This window comes from Anastrepha obliqua, chromosome 5, assembly GCF_027943255.1.
Source record: "Anastrepha obliqua isolate idAnaObli1 chromosome 5, idAnaObli1_1.0, whole genome shotgun sequence".
NCBI lineage: Eukaryota > Metazoa > Arthropoda > Insecta > Diptera > Tephritidae > Anastrepha > Anastrepha obliqua.
This window is the reverse complement of record NC_072896.1, coordinates 31,757,039-31,781,113: the sequence shown is the minus strand read 5'-3', so window position 1 is coordinate 31,781,113 and position 24,075 is coordinate 31,757,039. Positions and strand designations below refer to the sequence as shown.

Here is a 24,075-nt window from a genome sequence, read left to right as displayed (position 1 = left end):
TTTTAGATTTTTTAGTTCCTTTTTTCAACGAGGTGTAAAAGCGATTGAAAACCTTAGACAGTTTTAGTTCCTTAAAAGAGTGTATCCTGCAGGTCTAAAAAATTATATAATATAAAAAGAAAAGCAGATAATGAATTCCCCTCCAAAATATGTAAGATAGGTACTAAAACTTAAAAGGCCCTCTAAAAGTCAAAGTACGAAATGCTTTAGCAGCTGGAAAAGTAAGCATGGCATTGAAACTAGGCAGAGCACAAATTTTTTGAATAGGGGGAACAATAACTAACTATGTATAAAAACGCAAATATTAGCATTGCATATTTTTACATGCCAAGGCATAATAATAATAGCGAGCCCACAACCCCACAAGCTCACATTTACGAAAAGCAAACTCGGCGAAACGAAGCTGAAAAACAAAGAGAGAATAAGTTAAGGGAATAAACATACATACACATGTAATTATATTCGAAAATGCATAAAGTATTTGGTCTATTTGCGTCCGCCAGCAAAAAGTGTGGAGAAGGGAATGTCATTACTATGTACAGAAGTCATGCAATATTAACTTTCAAACAAGCCAGGAAGAGAATGCGCGCCTCAAAATCAGTACACCCTCAAACCCCTTCAGGCATAACTAACTAAGCAGCTCAGCTACTTGCATGAAACAAGAACCACTCGCAAGCCATAGCACGAATGAAGCCCAAGAAAAAGTTGACTAGGAAATATTTTATAGCCCTCCCCAACAGCTTCACTTTCCCGCATGCACATAAAAAAGGCAGGAGGTAAGAAACAGAAGGCAGCAGCAGGCAGACAAGCAAACATGTCACAAAGTCACCAAAATATAATTTTTGGGGAACCCGAACAGGGGAAAATCCGCATATTTGATAACAAAAATGCCAAAAAGAAATACTCCTAACAATTCCAAGGAAACATTGTCGTACGGCGCACTTACTACTCACATTCAAATTATCGAAAGACGCATCTTTACAATGCGCGCCAAATATGAAAAACAAACAAAAATATAATATTAACAATGACGCGACTTATTGAAAATCAATAGCATTAGTAGCTGATTGGTGGGAGTTCAACTACTACATAAGTACATTTGTAGCATGCCACAGAAGGCATTCCATGCGGCTTTGTACGAGAGCCACTTTTACTTGAGCGTCTTTTGTTCGAAATTTGCCTGCGGCGCGGCATCCAGCGCATAGTTGAATTGGCATTAAGCTTTCCGGTAGCCATAGCCGCTGGTTCGTATTGATTGTTGTCGCATAGAATGGACAAATTTTGCAAGCAAAATTGTAAAAGAAAAGGAGAAGAATGGAAAGAGAATATTTGTTCCCAAAAATACTTGGCTTCATTGTGCTCGTTGAGGTTGAATATGTACGTACGAGTACTTTAAGTGCAGAGTGAATTGATTTAATATGATTTGTAAGTCAAAAAGTTATGCAATTCATTGGGCAGCTTTCACAATCCTTGCGCCATTGTGTAATTTTGTGGGCGTTTTTAAAGTTATCATCCTTTGGAGTATTTGTTTTCTTTTCTACTCTTTTTTCAATTAGAAATTATATAAATCAATCAACCCTTATTGCATAGGCACAAGGATCCTTAATAGCAAATTATGTTTTAATTCCAAAGTGATACTTAACCTGACAAAATTTAGCTACTTCGAGCACCTGTAGTTAAAAATGTATCGAATAATAGTTACTCAGTTTCGACCTTGACTGAATTTGAACGCTACATTTGAATTTTTCAGGACGGCAAAGAGTTTTCGCTTCTTAGTGTGAAACCATGGGGACAAAATTTTAAGAAAACTCTTTAACAGACCGTTACTCGCCTCTGAGCGAAATTGATAGAATCAGCTGATGGGCTGATGTCACTTGAGTTTATTTTAGCGATATACGAAAAAAGTCAACCAATGACACTTCGTTGCTATTGAGCGAGTGTGTGAATACATGTGAAATGATAGTGTAGAGTTCGGCTGCTGAATCCCCAAGTGACGTAGCAGCCAAAGTTCCCCTCACAATTTTTTTTTCCACCATAGCTGGTAATCTATCTTCCTTGGGGTGAAACGGAATGGCATACGAAATCACAAGAACTTTACATTTGAGAAATAAAATATGTTCAGCAATTTTATTAGGAATTTTTTTTGACGAAAATTTATTGAGGAAAATTATAGAATTTTAGAACATATTGACCTTCTACCTTCTTCACACAAATGCCACATTTGGATGCTTTTGAACTCCTTGGGTCAGACAAAATTAAAAAAAGGCATTTTTTTGTTTTGTTTCGGAAACCAACTCCAATTTATAATTATAAATCTACTGAATTTCTTCCAGCTCGATGGCTTTAAGTGAAGTCGTTAGTTAACTAATAAGTTAGTAAATATATTTTTTTGAATTCTGAGACCTTAGAACTTTAACTATTTTAGAGATATTTTATATATTATTAGAAAATTCAATTTGCTTTCGTAATAATTTCTAAGATGAAGTGGAGAAGGACTTGGCTGCACTTGGTGTGTCGAGAAAGAAACGACCGGCGCGCTTTGTTAAAATCGAGCAAAAGTTAAAGAAATATTTTACATACATAATTAAAGATATTTGTGTTTTAGAAAATTTACGGCATTTCAAGGAAATGCATTAGATTTCAAATTCAAGGAAAATAAATTTCCCAAGAAGTGAAATTTGTAAAGGACTAGATATTTTAGTAAGAACTGGAAGTATGTAATTTTTTCCATACTGAAAGCAAAAACTATTTGGAACGAAAAGAGTGACCTTAAATATGGTCATTTCCATTGTGACGGGTGTGACCGTGTTACCGGCAATTTTTGTTATAATTTTAGAATTTAAAACTGTTACTTAAATTAAAGGACACTAATCCCTGCCATGTGAATATTAAACTTGTTTGATACCAAGTACATACTGAAAATGCATCATTTCCGACCATAGCTGCCATTTGAAGATTGTGACGGGTGTGACCTTACATATTTAAGCTTTCAACAAGCTTTGTATGTCATACTTACTTTTCGAAAAAATTCATATTTTTCTTTAAAAAAAAGTTTAAAAAAGAGACGGGTGTGACCACTCTATGTGACGGGTGTGTGAAAATTCAAAAATTTTGCTGAACTAAAATTTTTTATTGAATCCAATTATGAATAAAAACACAGAAAATAAAATTTCATTTTTTTATTCGCTATCATTGACATCACAATACCTGTATAGACTTGTATTTTGCAAGGAAATTTGTTTAAATTCAGATAAATATGAATAGGAAGCATATACAGAGACCGCATCTGCTCTTTTAAAGGCATGCATTTTTTGAAGGTTCTTTACCATTTTAACGCTTTCCCATCTTTCGTTTAAGAAAGAACTATTCTGATCGATGTCGTATTTTGATGCGTAAAAAACATTGATCTTATTAAATTTGTGTTTTGCAACAAGATATTTGAAACAGTCCAGCGGTGTTTTCATAATACATTCTCTAGCTTTAATGGCTGTCCATAATGCTCTTTTTACTGTTGCCCCTATTCCATCTACTGCGCCTTTACCATGGCCTGTAGCGAAAAAATTCCATGTCACTTCTAACCCAAAATCCTTAGGAGCATGACATATGTTGAAAATGTTGTACCTATTTTTAAATTGAGATGCACAACCAACTGAAAAAATGTGTACAACTATTTTATATTACTGAATTGCCAAAACGCCAATAAAAAATTAGTAAAATGTCACCAAACCATTTACTACGCATACTTTGTTATCATTACAAAGTATCAAGTGATTATAATGTACAGTACCAATTTAATTGAACTTTTTCAATTTTTAGTGGGACGGGTGTGACCAAAAATTTTAAAGTTTTAAAAAATCGATAAAAATTTTATTTTACAATGTACCATGTCGAAACTTTGAAAGAATGGAAGCAATAGCATATTATATTCAAATATAACGGGGTTTTGTCAATAGTCATAAAGGAAGAACAAGACAATGTAAAATAAAGACACATCGTAAAAAGAATGTAAACTCACTTTTCAGTATAGGCGAAGTTCACAGTGTTGCCAAACTTATTAAACTTAAGGCAAAAATATAGTTTTTGATTTTCCCATATATATATATTATTCTCGGGCAGACATTATTTGACTGAATTTAACTAAAAACAACTAAATTAATTTTTTTCTGCATAGGGCCGTTTTAGGTGGAATTTACAATATGTTATGGGTGCATTTTAACTGCATGTGTATGGATGTGTATGTATGTGTACATATATATTTGTATTCTACAAGACTCATTAAATTTCCTTCTATACTAATTCCTACAGCAAACTAATTTGATACTATTTAAGAATTGAATTTTATTAATTGTACATGGTAAAAACATTTTTAATCCCTTAGACCTAATACTTTAAATACATATGTTAGACATTTTTTTTATTCAAAAAATTAGTTAAATTTGCTTGTGCAATAATTTTTATGGCAAAAAAAAAGTTCCCTGAAAATTTCCCACCAAGGGAAATTTTTAAAAGACTAGAAAATTAACCAAGCACCAAACTAATTTTACTAAAATTTACAACTTTTTTACTTCCAGCCTTTTATAACTGAGAAAAATATTATTTTCAACGAACTCGTGAGGAAAGTACCTTAAATGTGTTACGAAAATTATTCTGCGACCTCTGGGACGGCCAGTTGTGCTCGACCGCAAGCGAAAATATTTTATCTAATTACGAATATTTTAAAGAGTTCATAAAAATTGCTTTTGCACTAATTTTTACAGCGAAATTATTAATGTTAAAAATTAAGAATTTTCAATTGAAAACTTATCCATGTATTTACGTCAGAGGAAAAGCCAAAAGCTTTCAGAACTTACCCAGATGGACATTTTTCAAATTGAATTTGATTTTTAGTTATGATTCTATGCAATAGGATAAATTACAAATATGTATTTAGTAAAAGTTTTTCAAATAGAAAAGGTATTTCACGTCAAAGTCTCTTAGAGAGACTTTTAATAAAAAGGAAGGATTTTTTTTAGCGGGAAATGAAAATTTTTGTTGAAATTGCATGCACCCCAGCGCTTACCTAGCACTGCTTTTGAAGAGGAGAGAGAGGCAGCAAAGGGGAGGAGATAGAAAGTTGCCACTAAACCCAAACTTCGTAAAAGGGAACAAATAAAAAAGTATGTTTTCTATTCCAGACAATTCACGTTAAAGTCTCTTAAAGCGATTTCTAATAAAAAGGAAGAATTTTTTTCAAGGGAAATATTAAAATAATTGTTAAAATTCAAGGCACACAGCGCTTACTTAGAGCTACTTTTTAAATGGAGAGAGAGAGAGAGAGGCAACAAAGAAAAGGTAGCAAAAATTTTGCCATATTGCAAAAGAAGAGCAGAGTTCTGCTCGTGTTATGAGGAGGACATTTAAAAAGTGAGTTGTTAGAATCTTCTAGCACAGATTCTTTGACAGTATAAAGGCGATGTTTGATATAAGGAGTCCAGGCAAATTTCAGACAAACTCATTTCTCTTATCTCAACAGATAGTTATTTAAAGCAACTATTATGAGAAAATCGCCTAACTCCACCCACTGAACAGCGCTTTTTATATTCAATTTACTAAAAAAAGTAAGAATTTTCTTTTTGGCGAGTTCTTTACTGAGTACACCACCCTTGTGATTACTGTCTCTGCTCACTTTTCTTACCAGTGCTAGCCGTGACAATGAAATGTGCCGAGTTTATGAATTCCCTTGGCAGTCTGTATTTTGGTCTACCAGCCGTCACTTCTCAATTTGTACATACTTGGGTATTACTGTAAGCTAAATAGTATTATTGTCTGTCTGCGCATACGTCTACACGGTAAACTAACAGTCGTTGTCTAACATCCAGCCATTATTATTATTGGCAATAAGCACACTGAAGTTGTTGGAGCCAACGACCACGGCGACGACGCATTCTATAAATACTTACAAATATGTTGTACGAGCCATAAAGGCAAAATGGTCACCCACCTCCAAGGATCTACTAGTAATGAGAAACTTTTCTACTTAAAATGTAAAGTTTTCAATAATTTCGATTATTGGCGACTGGCCAACGAAATTTATTTATTTGTATGCACTTGAATGTTTGCATGTATGTAAATATAAATGAAGAGTATTTCCAAATACTTCGAGTACAAGTATTAAACGAGCAAAAATGGCTGCTTTTTATGCGGCTTTGGCGACGGTACTGATTGGGAGAGATTGTCTGAAGGCAAACGGAAAGCAAACAGCCTTCCTTCCGAAGAGTGAAGCGCTGCTACGCGGTTTGGGGACCGGATACACGCATTGGCGGAAGAGTCAAACTTTTGGCGCGCACCGTGCCAAAGCCAATGAAATGCGACGGTGGTGGCGGAGAAAGTGGTTGGGTAGTTTATTTTACGTTTTACTGGCGTTATTTTTTTTTTTGTGATAGCCGCATGCTTTGTTGTCCTTCTTCTGTTGTGCGACTGCAATTGAATGTCAGTGTTGCCATAAATTATCAAATATGTATGCGCTTGTATTTACATTTGCTATAGCATCGTCGGTATTTACTTTTTTATTGCTTTTTCCCTGTTGGACTCCTTGCAAATTATCCTATCGTATAATACGTAGTAGAACGAAAATACATACAAACAAAATATTTGTATGTTCGAGTGACGGTAAATTTGGCTTGGCTCGTATTTATTATGTTTACAACTGCTTAAAAATTGTATTTTGTTCATTGATGAGGAAATTATTTATGTATTTGTTTGGTGAAAGTTTTTAATTTATCCTGAAATACACTCTCTTGCACTCCGCTCGCTCAGGCTGTGAATTAGCAAAGGACAAATTTTGCGAACAAAAGTTTATCGTGGAAAAGCAGCATAAGCAGCAGCTTGAGTTAGCACAATTCGGTGCGTTCACTGGTGGTTCATACGTTTCGATTTAATGCATTCTAAATATTGTAAACAAAACAAATGGCAGTCAGTGGCGGGTTAACTGCCGCAATACATTCATCATTTCCGGATTTTTTTTTCTTTCTGTTATACTATAAAATTGCAGCAGGGCGCTGTGTACGAGTATATTATCATTAGCAATTTTGCTCTTGCATGCCATTTACTATACCGGTACAACAACAAACAAAAGTTTGACAAGGGAAGGAAGAATTGCAAATGGACACGAAAAAGTTCCATTAAACTTATGGTAAACTTTTGTAATTATTTGATACTAATCAGTTTTAATGAAGTAAATGTGTTTGTGTGTATATATTAGCTCTTATGAGTATGAGTGTGTGTGCATAAGTTTCATCTCACCCTTCGCTGCTGCTCCCCGTCGTTTGCCCTCAGCAATTTGCATTCAACTGCTTTTGGCTATGACGAATATCCTTTCAATTTTCTTCAACCTTCAGAGTTTCTTGCACAAAATTCATTCATACATTCACACAAACACTCATACATACAGATGAATTCATGAACTGTAAGGAAAAGTGAAATGTGGGCGATATGACGGTAGAGTTTTCAAAGCTTCTAAGAAATGCCATGCATCAGCAGTTTCTCTTCGTATTTCACCCATTTATAATACGAGACTGGTAGTTACTTACTATACATATTTGGTATTTGTGCGATTTGGTTTGCTGGTGTTGCTTTTATTACATTTGGGTTAAGGTAAGCAGTTTTCATCAAACTTTGTTCAATTTGATTTATTCAAGTATTTCAGCTTTTATGCACTTGAATTAAGTTAATTTCAATTTTGAGTGAAGGTTGTCGAGATGCAGTAAATTCGTAGATGAACTAAGAAAATTCGTTTATTTCAGGGTAAAAAGCGAGTTCTTGGATTAAAGTTGAATATATATTGAAGGAAATTTCTATGCGAAAGCGATTACTTGGATTAAAGTTTAATGTATATTATATGGAAGGAAATTTCTATGCTCCGCCGTATATGAGTAAATATTGGTAAACCTCTGCAGCAAATATGATCCAATGCAATTTAATTTATTACGCTATAAATCACTAACTGGAAAATTTAATTTAAGAGCAATAAAAAATAAAATTTCCCTCGAAGGGAAATTTTCTAAACACTCGAAATTTATGAAAATTTAGTATAACCTTATTGTTGCTAGGGAAACAAAAAGCGCAGAAGTATAAAAATAAATTTCCCTTAAAGGGAAATTTTCAAATTAGTGAGAGATAATAAAAATCTAGACAATTACTTTTATTGTAAACATGAAAATACTTGGAAATGACAAAGGGACATTTTTTTTAAATAACGAAATTCTTTAAAATAATTCGTGCTCATATAAATTTTATTAAGTTGCACAAATATTATTTAATGCTCGTGAACCTATATATATATATACATATATAATTGGCGTTTACACCCTTTATTAGGTGTTTGGCCGAGATCCTCCTTCTATTTGTTGTGTGCGTCTTTATGTTGTACCACAAATGAAACAAAGTAGACCCACACTAATTAAAAATTCGAAGGGAAGGATAATTTCAAGTTAAAAAAATTGTAGGTAAACAACGAATTTTATTAAAAATATAGCTCATGACTAAATTTAAGAGCAAAATATCGAAAAAGAAAGTTTGGAGCACTTTGCTATAGAGAAAGCATTTCAGAAATGCTTTTTAGAGATAAAATTCCTCCAAAAGCAGATATTTTTTAGCATTTCTTAAAGCGAACAATATTGTGACGTTGTTGAGTAGACAGCAAACAAAAGCTCATAGAGAATTCTAGAGAACAAATGGGACTAGTTTAAAAGAAAAACTTGAGTAATATTGCGCGAAAAGTTTGTTGATTCCCTAGGCACAGCGTAAAACTAAATTAATTAAATGGAATACGAAAACCAAAAATAATAAGACGTGTATACGCGTTTATCTCCAGCCAATATAGGAAGAAAAACTTCTTAACCGCAACACTAAAAACTCAAGTCAGCAGAGTCAACATTATGCAGAAAAAATCCCTAGTATTTATTACATGCACACACTTCAAACTCACCTTTACCATAGCCATGTATATCAGTGCGAAAATTATCCTTGCCCTTTTGACCATCCACGAGCTGGCCCAATCCTTCAACATATCGATCACCTTGCTCATAGCCATCGTAAGTCTTGTCTGACAAATCCACTTCCATGCCACGTTGCACGCCTTTCGGTATGCTATACGATACAATACCCTCTGCAAAAAAATTAAGGAAATATATATTTTAAACACAAGCGTAAACATAAATTTAAATTTAAACAGAGTAAATGTGCGTTTTCAGCTTTAAAGGCGGAAATTACTAAATACAAAATGTATTGTGGAATAAAATAAGGCGCACATGTGAGCCACCCAACAGCAATCGTCGAATAACCACAATTTGGTCATATTTTATGTTGCTTTTTTTGGGTTCATTTTGAGATCTGAACCAAGTGAGTTATAGTAGACATTGGGACATGTGTTTCACGTACACATGCATATATCTACATGCATACACACATCAGACGCCTCGCTGACGAAGACAAACGACTGACGAGTTATTGTAATATTTTGGGGGTGGATAACGTTTCTTACTTAGTATGTGGGTACACGTACTGGAGGTATTGGCGTTTGTGCCTTTGTATTTGCAGCTGGGGATGATGTTTCATAAACCATATTAAATTACTAAAATTTCTGCGTATTTAAAATTGATAGTTTAGTGAGTATATTTCTTTGGAACACTGCTATGGTTGCGTTGCGGTACAAAACCCATGAATTTATGTGGTTTGGTTGAGGAAGAAAATAATTTTAAATCTCTATAAAGCATGGGCAAAGGCAAAATTAAAATTATTTAAGTTGAAAAATACAAAAGTATTTGTAATTCATAATAAATTATTCATCAAGTTCAATACCTAATACCTATTTACTAAAAGCAGGATTCCGTTACACATAATAAATAATTTGAAGCAAACTTCCTAGTGAAAATTAACCAAAAATTTCAAATATAATGTCGGAGGGTTTCGCACTTTTTTATTAGCGAAATTAAAGCTTGAGCAAAATTTCCCTGTTATGGGAATTTTTCAATTATAGTTTAAAAATAATTGGTCTACATTTCGTTTTTTAACAAAATTACAAAAAGTGCGATAATAAAAATGTCCCATAATATAATAATGTAAAGCGAAATTTCATAGTGAAAACTATCCAATAATTTCAAATATAATGTCGGAAGTTTTTGCACTTGTTTTATTCGCGAAATTAAAGCTTGAACAAAAATTTCCCTGTTATGGGAATTTTTCTATTATACTATAATAATACTTGTTCCTTATTTTTCTTTTACTAAAGTTACAAAAAGGGCGATCGAAAAAATTTCCCAAAGGAGGGAAATTTTCCAAAAGAAGAAAATTTTTATATTACCAATAATTTTATAAAAAAAATATAAAAAGAAGCATGCGAAGGAATATTTCATTAACGCTGATTTAAGAAAATTTCCGGTGTTACAAATATCCCATTAAAACTGTTTGGGTTACTGAAAATTGTAGTTAGCCAACAAAACGAAATTCGTGCAAATAAATATCTATTTATTATGTTATGTCTTTGAAACGTTGGAATATGATTTTTAAAAACTAAATTTTTCAAAAGAGGTAATTTATATTTTTCCATAATATTATGAGTAGATTCACATGCATCATAAAAACTTATTTTTCATAAATTTCATACATCTTAAATATACCTTAAATTTTTTAAAATTTCAGAATAGTATACATTTTTAATCAAACGTATATTGTAAATTTAGATTTATATTTAATTTACGTTTTTGAAATGATTCAACGCGAATTTCCATTTTCTTCATTTCCTTCGTGTATGCTGGCGGAAAGTACACATGCCACAATAAGGCAATGTGGTTTGTCATGATGAAACACCCACAAAGAAAGCATGCACGCTTTACGCTGACTGTTTATTTTTTTGGTGGTTGACAGTCTTTTGTTGTACGACCGAAAAATATAGCGGCACGCATGTTGCAAGGGGTTAAATGGCGTTAAAGTATGAAAAAGCAGCGGTAATAACAACAAACAGTGAAATGCCACCACCAGCGTTAGCAGTTAAAAGACAATAACAGTAAAATAATATGTATAAGCACAACCACAGCAACAACTATGTCAACGTTGATGACGACGAGGACGACAGTGCCGACAAGAACAACAAAATCCGCTCATTTGTTACGCTGCAGCGCGCCAAAAGCAATGCCGTCGAATATGTGGTAGGACAGACATGACAGTGGCAGCCAAAGCGCCACCGCAACAACAACAACGATAACAATTACCGAAGTAGCAACAACATTTAACTGGCATTACTTTAGTAATGCTCGTTGAGGCTCCAAAAACAAAAGAAAACTTGCAAAAAAAACACAAAATGTTTTAAAGGGAGCAGGAAAAATAATGCTGCCATTCTGCATGTTGACATGCAATAAAATCGCATGCTAACATGAAAATGACAGAGCGCGAGCAAACGGCAGCAATGACAACAAACAATAATAACTACAAGGCGACAACAACAACGCCAGGCAACTGTAGACATGCTGTAAGCCCAAAGTCGAATGTGTATTACGAGATATGTAAACTCATACATACAGACATTCATATTGAGGTATACACATGCACATTCCGCATATATATGGTATACTTATACATACATGTGTATTTTAGCGATTTTGCAGCAAAATTATCAAATTTCCGATGAATGTAGCATTTTTATATTCGAAATGAGCATTTCCCTTTTGGTATATTTTTTTGTTAATCTTTTATTTTAATAAATATGCACGTAATAGACAAACCAGTGCATATAAACCTGACAAACATAATGATCTGCAAATTTCCCTCTGAAGGGAAATTTTTTTAACAACACAGAAATATTTGAACATGGGATTCTTAAGTTACTGCAATATAATTTATTGTATTTTTGCATATGTTACGGAAACCATATTTTTATGACGTATTCATTATGTAGAAAATAAAGCGTTAAAGCACAGTTACTCCATTTATTACATCAATCATTGCATTTGCATTGAGAAATTATGTTTTGCTTTTCTTAAATAATAATTAAATTTCTTTACGCTTAGCTCTTGACTTGAGTTAAATAAGTATAAGCTTTCACTTTCTGACTTGCAGTTTAATTAAAATAAATAATATATAGCATACAAGCTGCCAGTTTTCATACCCGCCAACCTTGATGGGTTGTTGCAGGAAGCTAGATGTATCAAACACACACACACACACACACGGAAAATATTTGCGCACACTTACCACAATATAAATGTATCATAAAGCATTTAATGCTTCACAACACTTAAATCCTCACTACGTTATATTTTGTTGTTGGTATTATTATTATTATTATTTTATTTTTTTAATTCATGCGGTCAAGTGTGGTATGCTTGCAATTTTCATAAGTAATTTCCACTTTAAAATCACATAAATAATTCTGACTTCCGTTCGTTTGGCATGAATACCCAATGTGTATATGCATGAATTTATTCATATGTATGTACCTATATTCAGAGCAATCGCCAAGTATGCATGTGTACGCTTATACAAATCATGCATGCATATGCGAAATTTACACAATCGTCCGTGAAGGGATTGCTGATTATAATTTATTTATTCCACACATTTGCAGCTGATTTTTTTACAATAATTGCAGCAATATTTGTAGAATGAATGTGCAGAAATATATGCACGTGTACGTGTGGTATGTATAAGTATAATATTTATGAATTTTGTTTAATTTAGTTTATTATTTGAAACTCATGCAATGTTGATGAGAAGTGAAGAATAAATATCTATATTTTATATGTATACAGCTACTATGTTTTTTAAAGTTCCTAATTTCTATAAGGCATGCCAAAAAAAATTTAAAATAAAAATTTCCCACTTTAGGGAAATTTTTTGTTTACAGTAAAATAAAGAAAAATTTGTAAATTTACGAAAAAGTTCACAATTTTTATATGGACATGGTTCAGAAAAGCCAAGTAAGTTTAAAACAAAAATTTCCTACTTTAAGGAAATTTTTTGTTTACTATACAATAAAAGAAAAACTGTAAATTTGCAAAGCAGCCCACACTTGTGATACGAAATTGGTTCTAAACAGATTCCTAAAGTACCTATTTCTTATAAGGCATGCCACGAAAGTTTAAAACCAAAAATTTCGCACTTTAGGGAAATAAAATAAAGCAAAAACTGCCAATTTGCAAAAATGTTACTGTACGAAAATGTTTAAAAAATGCTTCCTAAATTTCTAATTTTTTATAAGGCATGACAAAAAGACTTAAAACAAAAATGTCTAACTTTAGGGAAATATTTCCCATTTTAGGGAAATTTTTAATTGGTCATGAAACTGCAGAAGTTTTCACTGAGATATAGTTGCTTGAAAGGAAGTCCTGCACATTTGTACTGAAATTCGTAATTTCCCAAGGGGAAATTTTACGAGATTTTTTTTTGTATCAAAACATTAATGCAAAAAATTATTTACAATTTCATGCTATGCTTCGTTTGCACTAAAAATTAATTTTGCAACATGTAAAATTTGGAAAAAAATTATGTATTAAAATGTGCGCATTTATTATCACTAAATTTAGGCATTTATTATAATAGAATATTTTTTAAAGGAAAATGGTTAAAATGCGTTAACCAAATTTTCGCTTTTAGGGATATTTTTAATTAGTCATTAAACTACAGAAATACTGAGGTTTTTACTGAGGAAGTCCTGGAAATTTATACTGAAATTTGTATATTAATTTCTTAAAGGGAAATTTCACATCAACAAATGAATGCAAAAAGAATTTCGAATTTTACGCTACGAAAACTTTATTTGCACCAGAAACTAGTTTTTAAAAATGCAAAATTTGGAACATCTAGGCCACTGAAAGTGTACAATAAAATTCGGGCATTTTTTATAATAAAATGCAGGCATATTTTTGTAAGAAAAACAAGTTAAAATGGTTAAGAAAAATTTCCCTAAAATGGGAAATTTTTAATTGGATATGAAACTAAAAAAAATTGAAGTTTTTACTACCATACAGTTGTTTGGAGGAAAGTGCTGCATAATTGTACTTAAATTTGGAATTTCCCAAAGGGAAACTTTACGGATTTGTTTTTTTGTGACAAAATATTAACCCAAAATCAATTCAAAATTTTATGCCAGAAAAACTGCGTTTGCACTAGAAATTAATATTTCTTAAACGCAAAATTTGGAAAAATAAGCAACTGAAAGTGTACAATTAAATTTAGGCATTTATTGTAATAAAATATAGGCATATTTTCATAAGGAAAACAAGTTGAAATAGTAAAAAAGAATTCCCTAAAATTGGAAGTTTTTAATTGGTTATGTACCTACAAAAAATCGAAGTTTTTACAATACTAAGATACAGTTTTTTGAAAGAAAGTTCTGCATATTTGTACTTAAGTTTGGAATTTCCCAAAGGGAAATTTTACGGATTGGTTTTTTTTTTGTTTTTGTAATATATCAGAACATTAATGCAAAAGAAATTAAAAATTAATTTTGCAAACAAGTACCTAAAATTTGTGAAAAAAGTAGACGACTAAAAGTTATTTGAAAACAAAATTCGGTTTTTTTTTTCTAGCTAAAAATTAAGCTTTTTTTGTTTCAATAAAATTAAGCCATAGTTGGTTTATCATATTGTAAGAAAATTAGCTATGCAGGCTTTTTTTTAACTATTTTTATTGTTTATTCAGAAAATCCAAAAATAATACATACATGTCCCAAAATAGTATATTCGCTACCATTTCTAATGCAACACCATTGCCTATTTATAATTCCCAAATAATCATCAGCTCACCAACATGCTTTTCAGCTGCGTCATATTACGATTACTCTTGCCCCTTTGCGGGAAATTCATTACACATTTCAGTTATAAAGCACCAATACGTTATAATAACTGCACATAATTTTGCATACAAGCAATTAAACTACTATAGTTTCGTCTCTATTTTAGTCACCTGTGTGTTAATTAAAAACAAAAATAATAAATATATTATAATACATAGGCAATGCGGTGGCTTAATGACATTATGACCTAATACACGAGCCATATTAAACATTTTCGACGTGAAATTATGGAAAATTCCGAAAATAAATTCACGTTTCAAAAGGGCAGCCAACAGTAAAAACAAAAACAATATTAGAGCTACAACAATGAATATAATTTAGAGAGCCGCGTAATTATCCTGATGCACACATATATCTATATGTATGTATGTATGTATGCTCAACTAATGAGTGCCATTTACAATATCCTGTGCCAGGGGGCCTAACGTAATAACACGGAATACACCGCTTGCTTAGTATTTATATTTTATGTATGTGGATGTGGATGTGTACATGTATGTGTGTATTTAAGTGTAGTTGTTAATAATAAATTTGTTAGTTAAGCGCAAGGGAAAATTTCACTCAAGTTGAATGAATACATGAAAATTCTGAACAATTCCAATGCGTTGAAATGCAATCTCCTGCGTATCTACGTGGTCAAAATATGTCTATATTAATTTTTGATCAAATGTCTATGTATGTGAGCCTGTGTAAAGCACACTGAGGACTAAAATTAGTAATCGCGCGCACAGTGCGCGCTTATTAAAGGTTTATAGAAACTCTTGTCATTGGGTTTTTGTTGTTGACATTGTTTTTATAGGTTTGTATTTTTGCCATTAATAACATTGAATTGCGTTGGCGTTGATACAGAATTTCATATAATTACCAAAAAAATCAGATAATTACACGTAATGATACACGCATGCACTCATGCAGCTCACAATTTCCTACTGATTTCAGTGAAATATGCTCAGGGTATACACCTAACGCGCTTTTGAACGCAAGCTAATGGGAGGAGGTGAATTCTAGTATTGTCATTTTGACCTAGTTAGCTTAGGGCACCCACCACGATGTTGTTGTATTGGTTTTAGCAGCTTGCCTAATCACAACTCACAGAGTCTGTTGATCAGTAGATGTGGTTGAAAGAGGCTTTCGCCCTATAAAAATCGGCTTATACCATAAATGCGTTCTTCTAAAAAACCCCAGGACTGAGTTCTGAGCTGTTGGAAACCGCCACATAAACACTCAAAGGCATGAAATCAAATGTAATAAGAAGTCTCCACAAGCGTTGATGATAGCGCAAACGTAAGAAGAAGAGGAAGTTGCAGTATTAAACTGCGAGATTTCCTTCAGAAATATGAGGTTGAATTTATTCTCGTACAGTAGTTGCCTAGATAGGATATGGTTGAAGGAAATATGCGGCATGTAATACCTACTTGAGCCGACATGAGATGGCGCAGAAGCTTCGCGTGGAACTGTCGACATTAAAGCTTAATTTTATTAGACATTCATGGAGGGGAAAATCTGCACTGAGGCTCTGCACCGCTATCTTCACTGACGGCTCCAAGATTGAATCGGGAGTCAGAGTAGGGGTTTTCTCTAAATCAGCCGATTTATCTATCCCCGTTAGACTGCCGAATACTACTAGTGTTGCTTAGGGAACGTGGGCGCAAGGAAGATATTAACATTTTCTACGACCTTCGCGATCAAGGCTGTGACGACGCCATGGTGCAGATCCAAACTGATCAACTCCTGTAAGCAAGAGATCAAATCTCTTGGGTGTGTAGATCAAATTTCTCTGATCTGTGTTCCATGGCATAGGCACATAGAGGGAAATGAAATTGCCGATGAGCTTGTCAGGAAGGGGACTGAATTGGCCTCAGGGACCTCTTACCCGGTCATCGGCATACCTTTGACTGTTGTTAAAGGCAAACCGCACAATCAATTTCTTAACTCGTGCTGTGTTTACCGGTCATTGGATGATCGGCACACATGCGAAAAAGCTAAGTTTACCATTTAACACCCATTGCAGACGCTGTGGGGACCTTTCAGAGAGCCTGTTGAGCATTTTCTCTGTGAATGTCCAGGCTTGGCAGCTAGATGATTACGCTGAGGCAATGCTCCAACCTAAATCCCAGTGGTGCAACCATTCCAAAAATGTTTACTCATTAGCATAATAAGCCCATTGTTGACTTTCTCTTCAGTCTGTTAAAGGAAATGGGATTGAGAGTTATTTCTGCATACTTGATATTTTATCTTACATGCCAAGATATTTTGTAATATTAGACTGGGGAATAATTACATTATTGAGCTAAACGGGTGGGCAAGTATATTGTTTGACTGTCAAGGTAACTTGACCGCGCATTTTGTCTCGTTAGCTTTTATTTTCCAGTCTTTCAGCTATGGAGCTATTTTATCAAGTCCTTTCTGGAGTTTGAGGGAAGGCACTTCGGGGTGCGAGTCTCTAGCGAGTAGGGCAGGCATTATTTGCAGTAGTTCCGACTGTAGTTTCCTCTGTGATTGGTAGATTTTTTGTCTAAAGCAAGAAAAGTATTGGGCCCATTACGAGTATATCGACTTGAGGTACACCAGCTAAACTTTCATATATTTCAGACTGTTCTTCACCTTGTTTAGCAAAGAAGTGTCGGTCTTTGAGGTAGGACTTAATACAAGTATATGGTAATAATTCATTGTCTGGGCGACAAGAAATACCGACAGTCACACATCACTCAGCGTGTGTGTGATGAAAATCTGGCCTGCGAGGCAAGTTGCAAATACTTCATGGAAAAGGCTGTAAGTTTGATAAAATTGAGACTACGAAACTAGTTTCAAATACTTTCAGGCAAACTCTTTATGGAGGATAACCTTTCTATCGTCGTCTGATGAGACAATTCCATTGAACAATTCATTTACAGCCTGGCGTATCTCTGACTTTAAACATTTAATATATCATTCATATCTTCTCTGTTCGCTTCAAAGTGAACATTTTGAATTCTTCTTACTATGAAATTTTCATTATATTAGTTTAGTTAAGATACTAGGTTGGTCGAATACGGCACGTATAGGCTAGAGAGTACGTTGTCAAACTAGCTTAGAAAGACTTCCAACTTCCCTCTTTCTTTAGTTTCCTTTTGAGTGTATCCACGCGCTCCATAACGTGGTAAATGTTGCCAATGCCTGCCGAATCTAGACCCGCCAGGCATTCGAAGTAGCTATTACGTTGTTCGAGGTGGGTTCGCTTTGTTCCAGCGCGGAAGAGTGCCATAGGTAATGTTCTACACTCGCCACTTACTCTTCGTATCGGTGGTTGTGACAAGTGTTCTTTGATGGGCAGTCCATTTTATATGGGCATAGACAGTATCCAATTACACAGGTTTACAAATAATTAATAATCTTTTTACCCTAGACCATCCAATCCATCAATCGTTGACCCCGAAAATCCACTTTTTCTTCTTCCATCGAGGCTTTCATGTACTGCATTGAAAAGAAGGACTTGGCTGCACCTTATTTAACTTGATTAAACTGGCTTAAGCGCTTATCACGCCAATCAAGAAGAAGGAGGTACTTAATGCGTATAAAATAAGAGATCTTAAGGTACAAAGTTATTTCTTTCGTTTATCCTAATTGTAAAGTGTTCAGTTATTACTCTAACCATTAAGCGAAAGAAAATGCGATCGCACTGAGTTAACGGCTGAGACCTGTTTTTATCGACCTTTCGTCAGCTTGAGTCGGTATTTGCCATTAATAGCAAATCGATCTCTCTTTGCCAGCTTATCCGAGGGTATACCAATGACTAAGAACCCATACAACATACCTGGTACATCTAGGCGACAGTTCGAGAGGCTTTGAAGCCGCTTATATATTTAAACGCTATCATTTTCGGGCTAGACCACATGAAAACTTGCGCTCAATCTTAAGGAAGAAGGTAAGAAATTTGGAAAACAAATTGCCTTGTAACAAAAACACTAACGACTTCGATGCATTTGAGTTCTAAATATCATCTTCAGTGACGTCTGTCGTCTTAAAGCTCTCAGATCGATTTATTGCTGTTTGTGTTCCACCAATACTTAAGTATTCACCTTCAATGATGATTTGGAGCTGTATTTAAAGTGCAGAATCTGGACTCGCGCAAGAGATTCGATTAGATTAGATTCTTTATGAGGCTTGCACTTCAATCTCACGGTCTTTTGTACCCTCTACTCATCACAGTACTTCATTCAGACAGAGTTCCCTATTAAACTCAGGAAGGAGATGAGTTGGATGTATCGTATGTGCCTTTTTTCTGGCTACAGTTGGCCAAGATTTCTCAACTTTCTTCGCGTTATAGCGCTGCATTCCAGAAGAAGGTGCATTGGAGTCTCCTGAGATTAGTTGCAGAAACGACTAGAGTCCATAGACCAAATCCCAATCATATACAGATGACTTCACAGTCTGCAGTGGTCAGTGAGAACGCCCGTGAGCTTTCTCAGCGCGAGAGGTAACAAAATATAAAACTTAAAAAAGTCCTGCAGAACAAATAACACACAACTAATTTAGCTTTCATTCGTTTTTTTTTTTATGCATAAAAATTAAAGTTTTTAATATTTTACACATCGCTCTTAATTTCTTGCATAGCTGGTGTATTTGCAGTGTATTTATAATGGCCTATTTATAACAGTGATTTAACAGGCATTTCAGATGATTTAGTCTTCAATAGACTGCACGATTTCTAGTGCATTGAGTAGTCAGCATTGATTATTGGTAAATGAAGCGTAGAGGTTGGCATTTACTCAGAGTAAAAGTGAATACTAACAAAAATTTACGACATTGAAGGGCATGGCAAAATAGTGGAAACGTAATATTTTGTAAACATTTAATTAAAAGCGCCAGCAAATGACGGCTAACAAGCCATAGCAAGCGCAAATGCATCATTATGCATATAATTTTAGTTTTAAGCAGGCACTTGTATGTGTGCATGTGTGTGTGCACGTTCATCATTACGTCTATTGAATGGAAAAGTGTTGTATTAAATCAAACGATTTTAATTACTACTCATAAATCTATGTCGAAATGTCAGCACGCAGGCAAACCCATTGCGTCCTCCCTTTTAGTCGGTGTGAGTGTGTGAGTAAATTTCAATGAGCAATGAGAATATGTAGAAAGGTGCATTAACAAAAGTAACAACTAACCCATTGTTGTAGCCATTACTAATTGTTAACAAATTGTAGTCATAAATTATAGGAAAATGTGAAATGGAAACCCACGCAGCTTATGTAAGACCTCTGACGACAGAAGATTTTAAGGGCTTATAGTATGTTCAAAAGAAACTATAACAAAAATGAAGGGAACTGTTAGAAAAATATGGTTGCAGTAACGGGGTTAAGCTAAATAATGAATATACAGAGCAGAAGGTGTGACTGGCAAAGTTTGGTGGCTGGATTTTAGTTTAGTTTTGAGGGCAAACAGATTAAGTGGGAGAAGCAGCGCCATGATCAAGTGGGTTTGTGCCATAATTGCTATTCAGTTGGTGCTACGTTCACTGCTGGCAGTAGATATGAAGCAACAAATAGTAGGAGCCAACGCCACTCGGCAGGCAGCCGAAGACCAGCGAATGCATTTCTGCCATGAACAAAGCTTTTGATAAAAATTATCTGCTGTTCAGAGTAGATTCAGAGTCAATTCTAGATGCTCCCATTTGTAGAACCGCATCAAGAAGCTTGGTGTATGCTTTGGTGGAAGCTAAAATCCTCCATTGACTTTTTTCTTATTCACGCAAGATCAAAAATAAAATGAGAGTTCAACGTTTTCGAACGCCTGACGAAGCAGTTGATGCATCCCAATCAAATTTTTGGAGTAACCACAATCGGAATGAAAAAAGTTCTTCGAAAATTGGTTCAAAAGTATTAAAAAAAGTATTGATCTTCATGAGCAATATTGTGAAAAACAATCAAAACATGAGCATGAGAAATTTTATATATTATTATTTTTTTTATTTATACATTGCAAAATTTTGTTTTTTTTCTTCTTCTTCTTTTTTTGAAATGGCAAAAGAAATGGTCTGCGACAATGAAAACAATATACATTTTTTTTATATTTTAAGTTTAGAAGAAATTAGAAAAAAAATCTAGAAATTTTATGTTGAATAGTAATCCCGTTATTATCTCTGATGCGCATTTTAGATCTTTGTGGCGTGTGAAGAAGAGGAAAATACTGAGGCATAAACGTTGATAGCTTTAGAGTGAACGGATAATTTTATTTAAAATTTTAGGCGCATATGTATATCGTTTTTTTTTTAGCTTTACTAAGAATTTGTAGAACAAATTCGTTGACATGTTTTTTTTATTTAAAACATTTGTTTCTTTTACCTTTATTTAAAAAAAATGTTTTTTACGTTCTTCTCTTCATTTATTTTTTTAACGTTGTTTTTTACTTTACTTTTAATTTTTAAAACTTTTAATTATTAAATTTTAGAATTTTTCAAAATTATATTTTAATTTTTTGTATTTTTTTAATTATTTTCATTTTTTTTTATTTACTTATTTATTTTTCAGTTTTTAATTTTTTTGATAGCTTTAGAGCGAATGGGAAATTTTATTTAAAATTTTAGGCACATATTTCGTTTTTTTAGTTTTGCTAAGAATTTATAGAATAAATTCGTTGACATGTTTTTTATTTGTTTTTTAATTTTTTTATTTATATGGTTTTTATATTTTTTTTTGTTTTTTTGTAATTAAAAAATTTTTTTTTCACTTTTTTACTACTATTGTTGTACTTATTTCTATTTTTTACCTTTTTTTGTTTATTTTGTTTTATCATCTTTTTATTAAAAAAAAAATTTATATATTTCTTTTTTGTTTTTTAGAGTATGGCCACCCCTTAAGGCAAAGAAATGGTCTGCGAAAAATGGATCTCCTTGCAAGCATTAGAAAAATAGTTAACTGCTGAAATTGTAGAAGAAAAACTACTTATCTATGCACGCAAAAATCATAAAAAAATTCAGCCGCACCCTGTATTAAAATAGTGCATAAAGCGTTATGAAAACATTATCGTTAAAATTGTGCTGTAAAAGCAAAAAACGAAAAAAGAAGAAAAATAGCTAATACATTTGCGGGTTACAATAAATAACTAAGGTCAACATGCAAAGCCACTTCAGCGCCTTGTGGCATGCAATTGCAGCGCCATAGGAAAAAAGTAACACAAGAAAATTTTTGTATGTGGAGGGCAAAAGAGCGCCAACCACAAAAAATTCAGAAAAAAGAGTAATGTGAGAATTTAGTAAGATATGCAAAGTGACAAGGGGATGAAGGAAAACAAAGAAAAATTAAACAAAAAAATTACTAGTATGTAAAAGGTAAGGAGTTTTGGCTAGCGCTGTCTGCCAGCATTGCGAGGCGCACCCAGGCGCACAGGCAAGTTCAAATGGACACATTATTCTTTCGTCCCAGAGTTGTGTTTTCTGTTGTTGCAGCGAATGCATGCTTTTATATGCAGCGATAAGCGCGAGCCAACAATTTATTTATTTTTTGTTTTTTTTTCTTTCAAAATTTTTCACCTCTTAACATATTAAAAGCTTTTTCACGCTTCAACTTTCGAGCTCGACCTGCAGCTAGCGATGGTTAGCAAAAACTAAACAACAAGCTAATAACTACAACAACACATCATAATCGTAAGTAGTTGTACGGAGAGCATGAAACGCATTGACGGCGATAAGCCAAACGTTAAATGTGGCCAGCACTCAGCAGCAATCAGGCAATAAAAAGCGGCCCGCGCGTGTGTGCAGTACACAAGCCAACTTGGACAGCTACAGTGGTGTTCAAAGAAATGGCAGGCTTTTTTAATGTATTTTTCTAGCAAACATTCGACTTACGCTGCTTTGCCGTTAAGGAAAATTATATGTATACGAAAGAGTAGTGAGCTATAGAATAACCAATTAGCTGATTTAGAATTCAGAGAGTCTACATTTTCATCTTGCATTTGCCCGCTTATGGATAAAATACGAAAAGTGACAGATTATGGAATCATGCCTCGTTTTCTGTTCCTCACCAGCATTTAAGATTATTTTTTTTTGTTGGTATTCTTTAAAGTTTGATAGGAACTAAGCAAGTAAAGAATCATTAAAGCTTGAACTCCGTACTTATTCAGCAGAGAAACCTTATAGCTGAATAAGGCTCTGAAAGGGCAATTGGGACTCTCGGGTCAATGATGATGCATTCGAAATTAGTCAAGGAATGCCTGGCGTCACTTTCGATTACATCCGAGTTCTTTGACATAAAGCTCATCTTGGTTCCTGGTCATAGCGACATTGCATGAAACTCTGAGGCGGGTGAGCTGGCCAGACAATGGGCATGTGAGGCGATTTCCCCGCAAAGAGAGAGGACCACGTGCAGGCTGCTACAAAATCTCATCGTGGGTTTTCTCATAGGCCACTATGCGCGAGGTGTGCATGCTGTGAAACTTGGAATTACCTCGAGTTCTTCTTGAGGCGGAATTATGGAGGATGAAGTGGAATCATCTCAACGCTTTCTCCTTACCTGAGATATATGCATATTGGCTCTTACTTCGTTGCTACGCCTGCTGATATATAGCAGACCTTGACATTAAAATCGAATGAACTTCATCAGCACCAAAAAGCGGTTGACGTACCCGCAGCACAGTCATCGTTCCTAATCCACACACACTAAACCCATCCTCCTAAGCAGCCCATCCTAGCCTTTCTCCACATTCTCCTTTAGTTCCATCGGTCTTCCTCCAGCTTACTTCCCTCACAATGGTATCACAAAGGATGCATTTGTTTTCTTCCTCCAAGTGTGCTCACTCCTTAGGTAAACATTTTAACCTAAGACGCTGTAAGCCATAATGCCTGGGATGCTTGGTGTGGAGTTCTAGTTTCAGATTTTAAATTTCTCGAAGTATAGAAATATGGGCAGCAAACGAAAGAGGAAAGTGTTGCCTAATGGAAAATATTCTTAGCTTGAAATTCTTCAGTAGTAAAAGTCTGTTAAAGTGTTATGCTGAATAACCCTTCAAGAAAATCTATTTTTTTTTTTTTCAAACAGAAATGGTTGGTGTCAGATTCTATTTTTCTCCCAAGTATTGTATTAGCTCTCTTTGGTTAAATAAGCAATGGACTTAAAACATTTTTGCAAGCACCTATGCTATTTTTCTACCCACCACTGTATATGCGTGCATCATTGCACGTATCGTGTGTCCATGCATACATCTTCGCTTTGCGAGGTGACGTTCAGCTAAGCTGCACTTTACGTCGCTTTAATGTTGTTTACAACTGTTGT

General features: G+C 34.1%; 1 protein-coding gene across 1 annotated transcript in view; it reads right to left on the bottom strand.

The window, feature by feature from the left end:
- The window catches only part of LOC129248687 (uncharacterized), a 151,920-nt gene that overhangs the window by 57,814 nt on the left and 70,031 nt on the right, over nucleotides 1-24,075 (bottom strand). Inside the window, exon 5 of the mRNA XM_054888316.1 lies at nucleotides 8,966-9,145. Within this exon, the coding sequence (XP_054744291.1) occupies nucleotides 8,966-9,145 (180 nt within the window). The remainder of the gene's footprint in view (nucleotides 1-8,965; nucleotides 9,146-24,075) is intronic.